This window comes from Aptenodytes patagonicus, chromosome 6 (genome assembly GCF_965638725.1).
Source record: "Aptenodytes patagonicus chromosome 6, bAptPat1.pri.cur, whole genome shotgun sequence".
NCBI classification, from domain to species: Eukaryota; Metazoa; Chordata; class Aves; order Sphenisciformes; family Spheniscidae; genus Aptenodytes; species Aptenodytes patagonicus.
Genome location: NC_134954.1, coordinates 59,707,766 through 59,726,354, shown reverse-complemented (window position 1 = coordinate 59,726,354; position 18,589 = coordinate 59,707,766). Strand labels below are relative to the sequence as shown.

Here is an 18,589-nt window from a genome sequence, read left to right as displayed (position 1 = left end):
CCATGTGCTTGTAACAATCCTACGTTACAGGATGAAACCTACTTTCCAGTATGGCAAAAACAGACCAGTCACCTCCTGCCAAGTTCTAAAGTTAAAAAGAAAAAAGGTTGGCATCTCAGCTAAAGCTCAGACAGGGCCTTTTAGCCAGAAGTAATTTATTTTTTAGCACCAAAGCAGGCTGGAGAATTATTTAAAAAAACAAAAAACAAAAAAAACCAAACCCAACCCACAAAAAAAACAAACCACAGGGGGCAGGAGAAGGGAGTAAAAAGCACCTACATACCCCAAACATACGGTGGCACAAATGTACATTCTTGCTGCAGATCAAAGAGTGACCGAGTCCCAGACCCTCCTTCCCTGTACCATGGGTTGCACATTTCTCTGCGACCCCAGCAGCTGCTCTGACAGCAGAAACCCCCAGCACAGCCCAGGTCAGGCACCTTAACTGCTGGGCCAGCTGGACTTTATCAGGGCAGAGCAGGAGGATGTTGTGGCTAGAGGTCATCAAGATGAGATTTACTAGCTCTCCCTCTGCTGTAGCAGCCATCCATTCTCAGTGACTGGAAATATTAGATCTCCTGCCTGGTGTGGGTGCAACACTGGTCCAACCAAGGACCAGAGACAGACATCCAGAGAAGTACTCCTGTAAATCCTCCTTTTCCTACAGGACAAAACCTCAGAATAGTAACAACACAAGACATTCCTTCACTACTTTTCATTTGAGGATATAAAATCAAGATTTGCCCATCAGCTTCCCTGTGAAATTACCATTTTCCACCCTCCAACCTCCCACTTTACAAAGGATGCATAGCAGAGACAAAGAGAAGGGTTGCATGACTTGCCCTAGTCAGTGGGAAGCCAGGATCAGAAAAGCAAGGATCCCAATCCACCAGCACTTGCTTTTATTGCTGGCACGACATCATCTTGAAAATTATAATTATTTTTTTTCTTCCTATAAGGACACCATGGAGGGAGTACCAACACAAAGTCTAAGAAAGACAAAAATTAGAGGAAGTTTCCATGCCATTACGCAGCAATTCCCACTTCTCTCCAGAACATGTTCTTGTCAGAGTCCTTGACCTTGGCTATGGTAACTCTAGGCATTGTAGCAATCCAGTTATTCAATGCCATCACTGTCTTAAAAGGCAAGATGCTGACATTAGCCTTTATACGAGACAACAGGCTTCCTTTTCCTTCAGCCCTGCCCAAAATTTTAAATGGATGGAGCAAGATAGTGAGCATCCTCAAGAACACAGCAAGTAAGGAGCAAAGCTGGAAGTGTCCTTCTCCCACCACATCATCCTCCCAACTGCAACAGGTAGATAGGACAGGACTTCTGAGTGTGAAAGACCTGCCTCATGGTCCTCCCTGGCCAGTCAGGGAATGAGAATGCAGCATTTCAGACCTGTTCAAAAGGACAAGACCCACCAGGTAAAACTAGAAGTTGTTAATCACCAAAAATGACCATATTTCCCATGGAAAACCCAGCACTGCACTTCTAGTCACAAAAAAACAACTGAACAGACAATGCCTGAGCTTTCACGCTGCCTTCTTAGATAGGAAAAGAAGCAAGGATTCAAACCAGGCACACAAGCAGTTAATGGGATTATCCAGACACAGAGAGATCTCAGCAGGACCCAGCAGGCCATGAACACATTGTATCATGCAAAGGACCCCTCTCCCATCACAGGGTTAACACGTGCCAGGCTGTTAGAGTCCAGCAACAGCCTCTCCAGTTTTAGGAACTAAATCAAACACGTATTGAAATGCTGCTCTCCGTACCGGTACCTGCTCATCTTTTTCCTCAGCCTGGCGAACAGTTTAGTTTTCTTTCTGTTGAGGATGGCACGCAAATCATTTCCGTTACAGGATGGCACAGTCAAACCAGGGAGGAAAAGTTAAGCTTCCGAGCACCCATTCACTTGGTGCCACAAAACTCACTGTAACCAAGATGACAAGATCTCCTCTCTCCCCCTCTCTCTCACACACACACAGATACACACACACACACACACATACACGCTTCCCTTGGTTCCTAGAAAGGTATGGCCTGGTTTGGAGAGGGTAGGAGAGGGCTTTTTGTGCCTGTCAAAGATCTACATACATGTGAGCAAACTAGCGTTTTCCCTGCTCTTTGGAATAGGGGGCCAGGGTGCACACGGAGAAGAAGAAAAAGGAAACCATATAGACCAGCAGAGAACTGTAAATGTCCTTTTTTCACAGGTAATCACAGCTCCTCATTCTCCCCTGTAAATGTTGGTACACAAGAAACAAGCTCCCCATTTTCCTTTACTTATGCGATCTGTGTGCAGTCTTATAGATGGAACCTAGTCAGCAGCTTTCCTACTACATCTTTTTCCAGTTTGTCCAATCGTACTGGGATAACGCTACAGATCTCCTAGGTCTTCTAGGCATCCGAGCCCTGAACGTTCAAACTCTTTCAGAAACGAATCCCAAACATATGTCTGAGGTTCCCAGAAATATATCAACTGCTCTGTGCTACTGTGCTACACAGCCAGCATCAGATTCATCAGCCACAGTAATAGTTCTGTAGGGCCTTGCACGAATGCCATAATGATGTGCACAGATAATTACCTCTCTTCTCACACCTCCTCATTCATTTCCTGCCATTGTATTCATCTCTAATCCCCTCCCCAGTAGAGAAGGGTTAGGGAAGCATCTGCTCCTACTGCAGACCACAATAAGCAATCAGATCAGTGAGGGCTATTTCCTCCTGCACACTCTCCCTCCAGCCCTGCACCACAATGAGAGGCCAGATGTGCAGGAGAGACAGAAGTGCCTCACAGCATTTCCTGGTCACTGCAAAAGCTATTTACTACCCTGGCAAACCTACATCCTCCTACAACACCCTGCTCCACTGTGCTCAGAAGGAAACGTCGCTCTGGGGCAGGTATAGCATCTCAGCCGAGATGCAGGGAGTAAGTGATGAAGCAGCAGCACTCAGATTGCTACCCGCACAGGGACCTCTGTGTTTACACTCGCTTTCAGTTTTTAGGGCCATGTGGTCTTGTAGCCAGCCAAAGAACACAGAACTGCAGCTGAGACACCCATTACAGCCCCAGATGAAACGAGCAGTTTGTGGGGGCGGAAGACGTGAGGACAGGTAATTTATTCACTGGAAGCTCTTTCAGGCCAGAAACTTCATGCCACAACAACAATGAACATGTCTGGGCCAGGCTGTCACTACAGCCTGAAATCACTTCCTTGAGGAAGAAAGGAAGGAGGAGGAAGGAGCTGGACAAAGCAATGGCTACAGCCTTCATCTGTCCTGTTACCTCATTCTCTTCCAAGGACCCTGGAGGATGCTGCTATCAGAGACAACACGGCACGTGGCAGCAAGAGGATGGGCACCACAGCCTCCTCACAAGGCTTCAGTCTTGTTGGGTTGTGATGATCAACTGACACCACGTGCTAACTTGGGAAGAAGGTATTATTTTCACAAGAAGCGTTCCTACTAGCCTCTTGGAAATTTGGTGTTAGCAATCCAAAATTCAGGGGCCAAATTCAACTCAAACGTCCTCTTTCTTTAGAGCTGGCAAACACCACACACATTGCTGGAACAAGACATGCAAGTCGTCTATGCACGACTGCAACAGGAGGTTAAACTGGGAGGAGAGACAAGGGAGCACAGAGGTCTCATCAGCTGATCTAGCCCTTCTGAATCAATGCACTCAGACCGCAGCTTGCCCTTACTTCATGCTGACTTCACCTCCTCCCTCCACCAATACACCAACTGAGGACTTGGGCTGTGCTCCTGCTCACCCGGCACGTGGGATTAGCAGCAGCTGGAAGCCAGAGCCGGACACTGTTTCATCACTCACGCATTTGGATGGGAGCCAGACAGCCTCATCCAGAGGCCGACCTCTCCCTCCCCTCTCAGTGCTAGAGAATGTGCAGACTTGCACTTAACCATACAGGACTGCACCCAGCTGAGGAAAGAAAACTAAAGGCCTGGAGGACACTCACTCCTTGCATACATGCAGATTGGAAGTGCTCTGAGATCAGGGGGCCTCATATTAGTGAGGCTGCAACTACTTCCACAACACACACAGAGGAAACACACCCCAGCTGGGTACACAGGAGGGGCATAAGGCTTTGGCAAACAGGTGGTTCCAAGTTTGGAGGGCCAAAGAGGAGGCTGGGGAAACAAATGGGCTCTTGGTGCTGAAGCTCACAAGCTGCAGGTACGTGGTGGAAGCTTTTGAGGGAAAGAACAGGACAGGTGCTGGGCAACTGGACCCAGAAGGAAGGGCAGCTCAGTATTACATGTCAGTGCATGGAATCTGACTTCAGAAAAAGCAGAGCTGAGAGTCAGTTGCCTAAATATCAGCACCTACTGAAAGTTTAGGCCTCCAGATGCTATTCTAGAAAGGTAAGAGGTATTGCATTGTGTCACCCAGCCCCAAGTGCAATCTTGGACATGCTCTCGGGAGTCTCAGGAGGGCACTGGCTGGCTATATGCAGGTAGTCAAATCACTCCCCAACTGACAACATGGAGGTTTCAATACCCCTGGTAGACATCCCTGTCCCTCCCCCCCTGCTGAGGGAACAACACTACTCCCACAGTACTGACCTGGGCTGTGCTTTAACAGGGAAGGCATTGCCTGAGTACTGCTTGTCTAGACCCAGCAGGACATCATGGAGGTTTTGGTTCAACTGCAAAATACAAAAACAAAAGAAAGAAAAAGCATGAGAAAAGAGCCCAAGTGCCAGAAGAGAGTCTGGGCTGGCCTGCACAGGCTGACCAAACACAGGCTTGTGCCCAGACATGTGCACGTACTCAGCTATCCCAAGAAAGGATAGCCCTACATCTGTTTCCACTCCTCCGTGGGGTATGAAATGCTAGAGCACTCAAACTGTTGAAGAGCTGCTGGCATCTCATGGGAATGCTCTGTCTCCCTTACACATCATCCTCTTCGCTTCTCTACCACCTGCCCCCACCAGTGTGCTGCCAGGTACCACTGCAGAAGCAGGCAGAGCGTTTACCTAAGGGTCTATGTGCTAGAACTGAAGCTTATAAATCTTGGGATATGGCCATTTCAACTGTGGAGCCCAAAGGCAGCTGGACTTCCAGTCAACAACAAGCCTTGACTTCACGGGCTGCCTGGACCATCTAGGTTTGGGCAGGACCTGGAAATCTTTGCAGAAATGCAATATTAGGGGTTAAACTCTCCCTGGCATCGAAGGCTGCAATATTCACTCCAGACACTCCTATTCTGAAACAGCCAATTCATAAACAAGATGAGATGCCAGATTTATCATTGGTAGGAGGAGGGATCCAATGCAATCAATGTTGGAAGCATCGTGCCAGCAACACCAGCAGTTAATTGGATGCTACAGCAGTAATAAGAAACAGACGGTTCTTACGGAACAAAGCAAAAGCCCTGCTCTCAAACAAAACTCCTCAGGAAAGAAAAATCCAAGACATGATACAAGAAGAGAATTCCTGTCTAACAACCATCTTGCCCATGTTTTGCTGAATGTAAGTTAACAGCAACAAACTGATAATTATAACAATCCTCCCTATTCTTAACAATCAGTTCATCCCTTAGTAGAGAAGAGCAGGCTATTAATTGGAAAGGTCCCCATGAAATGTCAGCAGGGCTCAAAATTGATGCATTACACCAAGGCAGAGGGCCCCTGACTGCTGGGAATTGAAGGACTATAATGTTGCTTGTTGCTTAGCAGCTGTCTTGTTGTCAGGATGACATTGGGGAGGAAAGGGAATACAAGAGTTTTCCAGCTGGGCTCTCAGTTGCTCATTGAGATTAGTGCAACATTTACAGAGGGTGTGCAACTCTTAGGAGCAGCATACAGACCTAAGGAATTCAAGACTTCTCTAGCTTTTAACTGAAAGAACAAGAACATATTTGTAAATGAAGGTGGCAATGGGGGACTTTCCCACAGATGGCAATGGGGGGCTTTCCCACAGACTGTTCCTGAGGTCTCTGCTGGGCACTGGCACACAGCACCAGGATCCAGCCTGCCACCACCAGGTTACAACACCGCTTACTGCTGTGATTCCCAACTCGTGGCCAACTGGTAGCCCATGCAAGGGCCATGCTAAGCACTCAGATGTCTTCTTCTGGGTCACAGGACAGGAAAGAAGCCAAAGCAGAGACGTACTGCTGGGAAGTGCCTTCTTGAGGGACCAGAGTGAGACAGGTCTCAGTCTTCAGCCAACTTGCAGATTGGCAGATTCCCTGCTGTTTTCATCCCCACAGCTAGATAGATGAGGGTTCAGAGCAACTTGCTGCCAGGCAGCAGAGGCGGCGGCAAATAGATACCAGGTTGAGAGTGCCCAGGTTATAGGTTACAGATCCATAATGTAGACGAACTAAAAAAGGTAGCAAGAGATAGGCTTGAAAGTGGCTTCCCTTCCTGCTGTGGATCTGCAAATGAGCCCTGCCAAGTAACACAAACTCCCCGCTGCTGCATGGCCCTGTGGCCTCTTCCCTGCGCTCCATCCCTTTACATTACTATCTCAGACAGCTTTTCTCCCAAGCAGCTCAGAAAAAACTAAGCATTAACATTTTCTGTTAACATACTCTGTTTTCTCCAGCTGTTTTTTTTCAGGGTTTTGTGTTTGTTTTTGTTTTTTTTTTTTAAATACCAGTGAGGAGAGGGCTTACTGGTAGGATAAGCTGTTAGTTGCCTTACCTTGCTCATTTCTTTATGGAAGTTCTCTTCTAGGCCTGCTATACTCTGGAATGTGTTGACATAGAAACCAACACGACTGCCAAATGAAAAATGAGACAGAAAAACTTAATGGACACAATGCTCTCCCAAAAACTTTCAATTCTGCCCCTTCTGCTACCTCCCACCCACCATTCCCATTCAAACTCAACTCTGTCAGGTCTGGTAGATGCTGGAAGAGAAGGGCGGCAGAGAAGCATGAAGGGGATGATGGAACAAAGGCCAGGTATGGGGCAAACATGTCTAAGATAAGGAGGAGGCCAGGTAGGATAGAATCTGAATTTGTGCTGGCTGAAGGGAGAGGGAGGTGCAGGGTCGGGGGGAAAGAAAGGGAAAAAGGAAAGAAGAAAAAAAAAAAAAAAAAAAAAGAGAGCCAGTGGTAGGGTGATGGAAAGGAAAAGGATAGAGGCTGTGACACAGATGGAGCGTGGGGAGAGCTGGGGGAATTGGCAGGACAGATATTAATTCACTTTGAAGTCCCTCAGCACCAGGGGAAGCAAAAAAGCATGAACTGTTTGTTTCAGGGCAGAAGAGTAAGAAAGCACAGGATAGGCACAGAGAGCAACAGGAAAGCAAAAGGATCAGCTGCATAGCAGGAGCCTGCGAACAACCTGTGGCACCTTAAAATCCCAGCAGCTGCCTGCCGCCCTCCTTCCTCTAGCCAGCCTGCCAGCTGCCAACAGAGAGTACTGTACCAGCACCCAGCTGGAGGAGCAACAGCAGGAGGGAGATGCTCTTCAAGGCCAGCAGCATCACCGTTCCGCACATGGAACCACCCAGATGCCTGTATCCCTCCCAGCTCCTTCCTCAGCCAGGCCTGCAAGCTGCTTTGAGCAGAGTCCTGACCCAGGCTGGGAGGAAAGTGGAGTGAAGGCAGACATCAGCACCTTGGCTTTCTGTCCACTCTCTCCATCCCCCCCAGACCAGCATTGCCAACCCAGATGTGATTATTGCATTTAAAAATAAGAAACTGGGACACTCCTAGGAGGATTTTGCCTGCTTTCCACTGTGCCCTCCCCATACATCAGCTTCTGCTGCCCTCCAGTTCATCCTCCAAGCTAAATCTTGATCTGTTTCTTTCTCCTCCCTTTTCATCACCATAATCACTGGTATGGCAAATCCATGGTCTCTCAGGTCTTCCTAGTCTCTCAGCCCATTTTCCTCTGCCCAGGCTATGTTTTGTTAAATAGAGCACAACAGGACAGTTATAACCACTAGTTCCTCACTGGGTCCTGTGTCACATAGCCAGGAGCACGTTTAGGGGCAAGAGAAGGCAGCCACACCAGGATCCTTCCCCTGTCTTTGTTCACCCAACTGCCCAAACCTGAAAGTGGCATGCAAAGCAGAGTAACCTGTCCTCTCATCCTCCCTCTTGTGTTAAACCTGCTGCTTCACCAGGTGCTCATAAGTTTGCATGGCGAGACACAGTGATCAAGGCATCACCTCTTGGCTCCTTCCAAGTCCAGTGACTGTATAAACCCCTCTGACATCTCATCTTTCCTTAATCACTCAACTGACATACCCACTCAGCTGCAGATGTTCCTTCCAGCCAGCCAGCTCCACACCCAAAATCTTAGTGACCCAGCCTGCTCTATCTGCTGTCCACAGCAGAAGCTGGGCCATTGCCCAGGAAAGTTGGGCAGAGTTGGTGGGGCAAAGGGATTAATCAGACAAAGCGTAGAAACACAGTTTCTCTTTGTGGTAAAATTGAGTTTTTCATGAGGATCATGAAGCAAAGCACAGAAAGCCCAGGGTGAACCTGGCTGGGGGGAATCTTAGAACAGACTCTCTGAGATGATCCAGAAAACAAGAGCAGACACCCAGCCCAAGCTAAGGAGAACAGTGATACAAGAGCTTGGGTCTTCGCTTCCTTCCAACCAGCCCTTGCGAAAACTTCCAGCACTCACCTATTCCATAGTGAGGGCAGCTCCTCCTGCAGATCAACGTTCATCTCTTCAAACACCTTCTGAGCCTTTACTAACTCCTCTTCAGCCTTAATAACAGAGAAGGGAGATTGTCAGCTCCAGCGCAGACAAGTACCCTGCAGTGCTGGGACAACTATGACTCTTTTGACTTCCTTGGGAGACCAGGCAAAATTCTGGCATGGGGTAATTCCCGTCCCAAATGAGTCTCCCAGGAACCAGGGTTGATTCAAAGTGACCTGAAGCCCCTTCAGCTTGCAAGTGTTACTCTCAGGTTTTCTCTCAATAGATTTCCCAGTTTGGACACTCAGTAAATCAAACATCCACTAATGTGTTTTAAGTTCTGTAAGTTTCCCTGGCTTCAAAAACTGAATGGAGCTGGTCAGGCAGTTCAGCCTCCAGCTTGGATACAGATGAAGATAATAGTGGCCCCTGCCCCTTGCCAGGTCTCTGAAAGAGTTGAAATCCATCCCAAATGGCATTGAAGAAGAGTCCTCCCTCATGGGGACTCTCTCCGCTCAGGTAAGGTCATGCCAAAGCCCCATCTCTTCTGAGGAAGGGAGGAGGTCTGCATCCTTGGCTGATACAGCTCTCTCACAAAGCTGACCGGAGAAGCAAGGAAGGGTATGCAAAGCATGAGTTGTGCCAGCAGGAGGCCAGGCTGGAGTGCTTGAGCAGCAGGTCTTGGTTTCAGCGGTCTCACATACTCTCATCGGTGAGGATCTAATACAAGAGCAATCCCTGGCTGGCTGTCGGCCACCAACACCAAAGGAAATATGCCTCATACAGGACCTCTTTCTCCCAGTTGAGAGCTTAAATTTGACCTGTTCATTTGACCTAGACACTGACAGACTCCAACACTGATACATGAATTCTACCGGGTTTCAGTGACAAAAAGGGTGATCCTGGTTTCTGTTGCTGACAGCAGACACCAGCAACAAGCACATTCCCCTTCCCATATTTGTCCTAGGTGACCTCTTCCTCTTTTCAGTGCCTTGACTTAAAACTCAAAGCTTACTAATTAAGTGTTTCTATTCTGTAATTTGCAACAGCGCAGCATTCTCCCATAACCCTGTGCACTGGTATGCAGGATGGCAAATCCCTGCATGAGCAACTTGATGACACATCTTAACAGAAAGGTCAGTACAAGTGCCTACTTATATGTGTGACAACAGCAGGAATGTCACAACACCACAGGGCTCTGCAAAGAGCCCACAAGCCACTGGGGAACTGGATCTCTCTATGAGCCTGCAGTCAGATTCCTACCCCTTCTACAAAACGAAGTTTTATCTTCTTTGTGCCAGCTTAATTAAAGAAATCCAGCTTACTACTCCTTAGCAACAGGTATATGCAAAGATAGGATTGATGGGAGAAAGGATTTAAAAATATTTTGCAGTTCAGAGTCCTGCTCCTGACAGTGTGGTGTAGGATCCTTACACTCTCCATTTCTCTCCTGATTTATGAGCAACCAGCAGAAGCTCCTACTTTCCAGCTAGCTCCACCTTTCAGAGGGTTGCTCATTGCTGCCAAAGGCAAGGCCAAAACTTTGTACTCAAGATTAGAAGAGAAAGTTTCCCCCAAAAAGGACACAACTAGGAGGTATTCAAAAGTTAAGCAGACCTTGTGAGGAACACGCAGGGGGAGAAGGGGCCATGATGCTTCCACCCAGAAACCCCTGTATTTCAGTGCTACACTCACTGAAAAACCCAACATTTCAAGAGAGTTTGCACAAAACAAACAAAGCCCATTTAAACAGAGACACAGTTTATGCTGGATCACAGACAATGATCACAAAGACTCGTTCTGCCTTAAAATCCCTCTATGAATGAATGTTTCTAATGTAACCATTTTAAAGGGGGAAAAAAAAAACCCAGTCCATCCTTTGGCTTTATCTTACTCTAATTTCCAAACTAGACTGGAACCAGAATCAACCCAAGAGATGGGATAGCTGGGAGATGAGGCACCACTGAATGCTGTTAGTTTTTCAGATATGGTGAAAATTACTAACAGTCTTTCCCTCTCTCGTTTACCTGTTCAGAAGGTCAAAGAACCTAGAAAGCAATGTGTGAATATTGTGACATCCCGAGGCAAAAGCAAAATCAGCAACAGGCAACGTTCACTCTAGAGTAGCTGTAGGAATCAGGGACCCATCTAGTGCCTGTGGCTTAGCTAGTGCCCTCAGTCCCAGGTATAGCATTGAATTAATTCTTCACTCCTTTGTCAGCCCAGGGATCTTCTCACCAGTAAGATTTATTTTGCTTGGAAGCAGGGGTCCTGACACTGGATAGCCCTGACTGCTTCCAGCTGGAGCCGAAGACAGACATCAATTTGGTCATAAGCCCTGCTAGAAGAAAAGCCAGCTCATGAGTACAGTGGGGAAAGGAGGGAAAAAAAAATAGGTTTCGGGGGCAGAGCCCACTGCTACTGTATCTGTGCACTTTCTATTTCAGCTGTCATCCTTGCCAACCTGATAGAGAACTGAGGCAGAAGGACGTAATGCCCAGGTCCATGAAATGTGATCTCAGAAAATTCTTCCTCTCTTCTCCCTACCTGAAAGGGAGAAGGTTTGAGCAGGAGCTGGACAACACAAATGCTTTCCTGACCTTCCCCCTAGCCACGGCTCAGCGTGCCAAGCACAACCAGTTCAGCTGTGACAGGGAGGCAGTTATTCCCCCATTACATTTCCTACCATCATGCATCCCAGCACTCATGAGTGTCTGGCAATATCCAGGCTAGTGCTTTCAGGCAATCTGGTGACCATTTCTCTTCAAACACTATGCTGTGAACTGTGGTAATTATGCACTGTTCAGTAAATATTTTAGACATCTATGAGGCAGGGGTAAGGAGGAGAGCTGGGCACCTCAGCCCAGGCCAAAGCCCCCATCAGTCCCTGCCAGACCTGCCTCTCAGAAGGGCAGCATGACCCAGGACTCAACTTGCCGGCTTTCTCCTTGTCCTGGTTCCAGCTGGGATAGAGTTAATTTTCCTCCTAGTAGCTGGTACAGTGCTGTGTTTTGGATTTAGCATGAGAATAACATGATAACAGACTGATGTTTTAGTTGTTGCTAAGCAGTGTTTATACTAAGTCAAGGACTTTTCAGCTTCCCCTACTCTGCCAGTGAGGAGGTGCACAAGAAGCTGGGAGGGGGCACAGCCAGGACAGCTGACCCAAACTGCCCAAAGGGATATTCCACACCATATGACATCATGCTCAGTGTATCAGCTGGGGAGAGTTGGCCGGGGGCAGCAATCACTGCTCCGGGACTGGCTGGGCATTGGTCGGTGGGTGGTGAGCGGTTGCATCAGTTGTTTTTCCTGGGTTTTGTCCCTCTCTCTTTTTTGTTGTTTTCCTTTTCATTACAATTTTTTTATTATTATTTCAATTATTAAACTGTTCTTATCTCAACCCACGAGTTTTCTTACTTTTGCCCTTCCAATTCTGTCCTCCATCCCACCAAGGGCGCGGGGGTTGGGGGGACGTGAGCGAGCGGCTGTGTGGTGCTTGGTTGCCAACTGGGCTTAAACAACGACACTCCTACAGACAGAGATGTCATTCTGTTATCACAGCAGCACCAAGGATGTTGCTTTTTAGTCTGTATTCAGCATTTCGGGGGAGCTTAGCAAAAAGGCAAGAATTTGCTGTTCTAAGCCATTTTTCCTTTTGTTTCAAAAAGTGCAGTCACCAAAATTTGTAACTGAGAGCGTGTGATAGCAACCCCCCCAGGAGACTTTACAGAAAGCCCCCACTGTATTGTTTTTGTTAGTATCTGCTAAAGGCCTAAAAAGCCAGCAGTTTGCACACTGGAGGAACGGACTTGGTTTTACAGTAGAAATAATAGGTCTTGCTGACCCCATTTTTGCTTGGAGGTTGTAAAATTATCAGGCAAGAAAAAACAGCAACACAGCTGCTGGTAAGGGGAAGGACTTTTTTTTTTTAGGCTTAACATTGTGAAGGTCTTCAATAAATGCAGTGTCATCAGCCTTCCCGCTTTTATCAAGAGCTTAACGAGATTTAGGGTTGTCAATAACACCTTCAGTCTTGAAGGCATGCAAATATAAAACCTGAAGCCTTTTTTTTTTTCTTCCCCTGCCTGCTTGTGTTTGTGAAGAAAAGCTGGAAAACCTACAGGTTCAGAATACAAACTATCTTCTTTATTGAGATTTTTTTTGTTAGTCCCCAATGAAATTAAAATAAAAACCAAACACAAAGACTCGCACAAGTAGAAACAAAAAATTAAGGTTGGCAATAGTATTGTTTAGTTCAAGAATGAAAGAGGAAAAACTTAAAGGAGGACTTAACTTGATTTGAAAATACCTGCGGTGACTGAAAATACTAATGTCACTTAGCAGGAGGTTAACACCCCCACAACACAGAGGGTGAAAGGATTACATACCCTCTTGTCACCTGCTTTAGGGCAAAGTCACCCAGTACAGTGAAATTATCGATTGACTCTTGGTAGCCTGTCTAAGATCAGAGTGTAAAGGATGAAGGAGCACTCGGAAGTACCGTTTCTCTAGGCCATCTGTGGGCAGTGGTATTACTCCCAGCCACAGCAGTCAGTCTGAGAAGAGGAAAAATGCCCAAGAGCCAATTTATTTATTTGTGGCTTGAGAAACTTCCCATATCTGCTTTCTAGTCCTCCAAAACAGACCAGTCAAGAACCACAACCATGCAGATTGTTCCCAGCACGGCAGAGGCACAGGAAAAGCCCCCGGCAGCCTGCCAAATGTCCTTCTCCCTTCAATCAAGAATGAATACATATTTCCTCCCTTTGCTATGCATCTTAAGCAGGGCTGCTAACAGCTGTTCTTTCCCCAGGCTTTATTGATGTGGTAATCTAGTCTTCTCCCTGATCTGCAGTTGTAAATGACTGTGGAAAAACTCAGGTGCTTTATAAGGTGAGAGCAAGTTAGTGTTTTTAAACTGCAATTCATTCACTGACAAGGAATGTGAAAACGTAGGAGCATTTGAATGAGAACAGATGAGCTCACCAGGAACCTGTAAGCAGGTAACTGGTGCTCTCCCAGTCTGGGTAATGATTTACTATCCCTTGCCCATTGAAAGCATTTTCTTCTCACTGACTGTTTTCTGTCAGCTCCCTCTTATCCCTTTAGGAGCTCCAAGGTAAATACCAAGGGAGATTTCATCAGGAAGCCACACTTCTCCTATGCAAGTAGGATTGAAATCCTTAGTCCCTGCAGTTTCTCTGAGCTGCTCTCACGTCCTTCAAGACGCTATAACCTAAATGTTCGGCCAAGTTCTGCAACCATGACCTCAACCTGGAGCTGTTCAAATGTATTACACGGGGTGCAAATTCCCTGGTCTGGGCCCACCTCTTCTCCTATGCAGACTGAACTTCCGTACACCTGGGAACAGCTCATTTAGACCAGAAGGGCCAGGACAGTGCCCATTTTGGAAACTTGGATTTTACCATGGGAGAATGTTGCAATTTAACTCAGCAGCCATAGAAATTGCTTTTGAAGCAATGTGGTTTTTTCTGGCTGTACTCAACAGCAGAAATGCAGAAGCCAATTTTTCCAATGTTTTCCTCTTTTTTCTTTCTTGAAACATCAACAATAAAAATTGACTGCTTCTCTTAGAAGAAAAATAAAGGAATAATTGGAGGAACTACACTACATCACCCTCTGCCTTGGCATTATTCCATAGCCTTTCTTCATCCTCATTTCATTTTAGGGTGAGAAAACAATAGCCCAGTATTAACACACCTGATTAGAAATCAATAGGGTAGGCACAGATTCATTCATTGGTCAGCAACTTCCACGTGTCCACTGTGGCTCAGGAACATGAAGGACACACTTAACAGAGGGGACTAGAGTGAACGTTGCCTAGAGATTAGTCGCATGGTACAATCTAGAGCCCAAAATAGCGCATGCAGGGTTAGAGCCAGGTAGATCAGCAGTCACCTGATTTCGGAGCAGATTAGTTTGCGCAACGAGGTGAGCTTGTAGCTTCCCTTGACACCACTGAGGCGCAGCTTTCTCAAGCAGCGAAACAGGCTGGGGGGAGGGAGCATGTTTGAGTGAAAAGAGAAAAAATAAACAGAACAAGAGAGACAAACATATCTTTTAGGATAAAAAAATTTAAAATCACAACAGAGAGTGTATTTAGAGGCTGGGCCAAACCAGTATCACCAAGGTGAGAGAAAAAACAAACATCCTGGACCGATCAGTTATGAATCCTTTGAAGCATGCCAAGTTTAGCAGTAATTAATGCTCCAGTGTGGGCTGAGATACTGCAGACCAGCCAGGCAGCTGCAAAGAGCAACAGATATAGATGTTAGTGACCTAGCACACAGGCAACCCTACTCCAAGTCATGGCTGTGAAGTGAGAGCTCCTTAAAGAGAGGTCAGGATTAATCAACCACCGTAATTATTTGCATGCAACAGCTGAAAGTCCACAGTGCTTTATTTTAATGGCGGGTTGTGAGTTTAGCAATAAGTGGCAGGAGTCCTGAGTGGGAAAAGAACATCCATATATTAGAGAAGGAAAAAACAGACCATATAGCTCCAAAAAGTATTTGCATTGCTGTTTGTGTTACTATACCATGAAACATCAATCAAGTCAGTTCCCATTTGTATGCTGCGTCATAAACAAGATTTCTCTTTCCTAGGGGCCTGTCATCATATTCCAAAGTACCTTACACCGGAACAACCCTACTTCAAAAGGTACACAAGCAAAATCGCAGTCACAGGAACAGAGAGGTGAACTTCCTACATCAGCCTGGTGCATGCTGAGCCCTGGCTGCTGCCCGTAGACCTGCAGAGCTGCGTGACTGCAAGTGTGGGATCACAGGCTGGGCTGTGAAACCTGCCCATTTGGGAACAGCATACGTACATAACTTTTGGGGACCCACTGCTCCCATCTTTACAGGACCAGGACAGTGCTATGTGTCACATATTATCCCGTGCATGAGCTTACAGCCTAAAGCACAGAGGGTGGAAAGATCTGATCCGGTGCACATTTTTGGCTAACAAGAGGAGTCCAATCACGTACTAAGAGACACTTGCACAGGCTAAATCAGGAACAGAGCACCAACTCCTAAATCTCAACATTTCACTCTTCAAACTGCACTGTTCTTCATACTTTAACAAAAGAGCAACAAACAATGCCTTGTTAATAATGTCTTACGTGAGCATTTGGGGCAACATGAGTGAGTGCAGCAATGACAAAAGTCAGCCTCTGGTGCAAATCACCAGGTACTAACCTGAGTAGATGAATTCCTACAAAAAACATTTCCACTGCAGCAAAGATCCCCGAGGCACACACCAATAATACTACCACGGCCCCAGGGAAATTCTGCTCTTACCCCCAAACACAGTGAAGTACTGCTTTGAACAGAAGGAACAACCCGCTGGGCCTCGTGCCTTGCATGCAGAACCAAGACTTGCTTTGCCACACAAATGATGCAATGACACCTGAGCCATCAATCTCTCTCCCCTTTGTCTGTCAAGGTTAATCACAGTGCATGCACTGGGTGAGTAGATGACTGATGACTTGCAGCTTAAAAATAAAAGTACTGTCAGTCGGCCATTAAATGCAGATCTTTCGCTCGGGGGAGAGATGCATCTTTATTTCTTCCATGCAGAAGAAACACTAACGTCTCTCACAGAGCCCATATTTCCCCCTACCAGGAATAACTCTAAGCAAAGGATGACAAGTCTTCTCAGCCTGGTTAACAGATACAGATCCAGGCTCCTTCTTTCCTGCACTGCTTCTAACCTGAAGAGTCCTGATGTGCCATGGCCCACATTCAAGAGAATTAAAGATGTCTCCCCAGCCCTGAACTATTCTGTTGCGTCAAGACCTGTCCTGTGGAGTGGAGCACGTAGATTCAAATCCACTCAGGGTACAGGAGTAATCCACAGCTTATTTTCTGGGCAGGTATTCAAACCATGCGCCTCCTCTAATACAAGGTTAGCACTATCACCTTTCTTCAGCTACATTTAAAAGAAAATCTGAATCTTATTTTAATGACATTTATTTTAATTAAAAAAAAAAAAATCCTGCACTTGCATGTTGGGCATGCTCTGGGGTTAACCCTAGATCAAGCTGTTCACAGGCATGAAAGAAACCACACCCTGACAAGAGAAAACTCTTTGTTTTCCTGCTTTCAGCCATATTTATTGTCCAGTAATTGTGACCAATAGACAACAGAACACAGTCATCAAGTGTGCATAGGGTGCATTTCCACCAATGAACTTGTAATTCACACTCCTAAGGGTCTCTGTCTTAGAATATCAGAGGACTTCACAAATACAACCAACCTCAAGCGACACTCAAACACTTACTCTCACCACTGCTATAAGATGGGAAGACAGAGCCCCAAGAAGCAGACTGGCAAATTTTGCTGAGGCACTGCAAGGCTTTGCTTCCCCCAGAGGTACACGAGCTTTCCTGACAGAGGTTACTGGTCCTGCAGCATCTGAGGAAATGCACGCCTAGGCCTTGGCCACCAAGAGATGCTCACTGATGATGGCAAGTCTGAACCAACACAGAGACCACCCTGCTTTCTAGAACTAAACAAATGAGAAGGAAATACCTAGCCAAACTTCACCAGTTCACGACACCACTCTGAACAAAACACACCCAATGAAGAGGTAGAGGCACACTTAAAAACTGCTCAGTAGGCAAATGCAGACCTGATGAAATGAAAGGATGGCTGCACATCCTTCTGCTTGCTTTACCTTTGCGATTTTGGTTTCATCCTTCTTCTTTGCAGTTTGCAGGGCTTCAAAATGGTGTCTGGCACTGTCGTAATCCACAAGCTTCCTTCCTCGCTTTGCTATACGAGACTAAGAAAGATGGAGAGAAGAGTTGTGACAATCTTCCCCAGCAACCAAAACCCCAAAGCCTCTCAAGGAAGACCCCCCTCCTCTTCACCCAATTTCCAGAGCATCCCATGCTCTGCCCACACAAAGACACTCACTGGATACTCCACACAGGCTGCCCAGAGAGGTGGCCCTGGGAGCCACCTGTGACAACCACCATTCTACAGGGAGCTCCTCAGGAGGAGTGCAGACCCAGCCAGAGAAAGCAAAGGGATCCAACCAACTACAGGCCCCACTTCTGGATAGCATTAATGTTTTCAGAACTGTAGCACCAGCGCTTCCTAAGCCTCCCCATGTGCCCACATCCTACGGGCAACTGCTTCATCATTTTCAGGGCCTCCTGAGGGCTGCAGCCAGACTAACTAACCAGCTCACAGTCCTAGATCATGTGGAAGCTCAAAAGATTAAGTTCAACAAAAGAACACATTTCTCTTACCAGCACATCAAAAGCACTCATCCACATGCTCAGGATACGCCTAGGACAGCATTTTGGACCTTGCAACAGGAGGTCCAGACAGAATTGACTGCAGCCACAGGCAGTCGTCCATTGTAACTAGCTATTAAGCAAGAGAAGTGTGAGGGAAAACCAGTAGCACTGTGTCACTAATAGGCAAGACATATTGAAGCCATAGCAAACGCGAGGAGGGAGCCAACTGTGTACCAGACTCGTGTTCAGGAATGGAGTCCTGACAGGTCCATAGGTGAGAATCTAGAACAGACAGTCAGGCCTGTGGCCTGATGATCCTCCATTACCCCTCTTCATCTGAGGTGCCTCAGGCTCTCTCCCCCAGCATAGATTCACCTCGGCAAGGCTCAGGCCCACTGGATTAAGAACCATGCATCCCCCTTAGACCCTCACCCCCACGCTCTCTACAAACACCCCAGGCTATCTGGGTTGGAGCACAGGTCTTCCCAGCCTGACTCTAGTACCACCCCAGCTTGGAGAGCCCGGTCCAGTGTCAGTAATCAGCAGTCTAGAGACAGGCTGCAGAACTGGAGTGAAAAGGCATGGCAAGGAGCCAGGAGGGTTTCTAATTAACCACAGCACCCAGGGGAATTGAAAGTCCAAGATGAAGAATCAGCATTGAGATTTACTTGCA

The 18,589-nt window shown here is 46.8% G+C and overlaps 1 protein-coding gene across 19 annotated transcripts in view; it reads right to left on the bottom strand.

The window, feature by feature from the left end:
* BIN1 (bridging integrator 1) overlaps nt 1–18,589 on the bottom strand; it is a 106,426-nt gene that overhangs the window by 27,653 nt on the left and 60,184 nt on the right. For 5 of the 19 annotated variants that reach the window (XM_076342897.1, XM_076342899.1, XM_076342900.1 and 2 more), the window contains exons 6-11: nt 17,346–17,453; nt 14,565–14,657; nt 8,625–8,710; nt 6,682–6,757; nt 4,595–4,677; nt 1,783–1,833 (exon numbers count right to left, since the gene is read on the bottom strand). In XM_076342897.1, coding sequence (XP_076199012.1) covers nt 1,783–1,833; nt 4,595–4,677; nt 6,682–6,757; nt 8,625–8,710; nt 14,565–14,657; nt 17,346–17,453 — 497 coding nt within the window. The remainder of the gene's footprint in view (nt 1–1,782; nt 1,834–4,594; nt 4,678–6,681; nt 6,758–8,624; nt 8,711–14,564; nt 14,658–17,345; nt 17,454–18,589) is intronic. The other 14 variants (XM_076342901.1, XM_076342905.1, XM_076342909.1 and 11 more) reach the window with 5 other exon arrangements.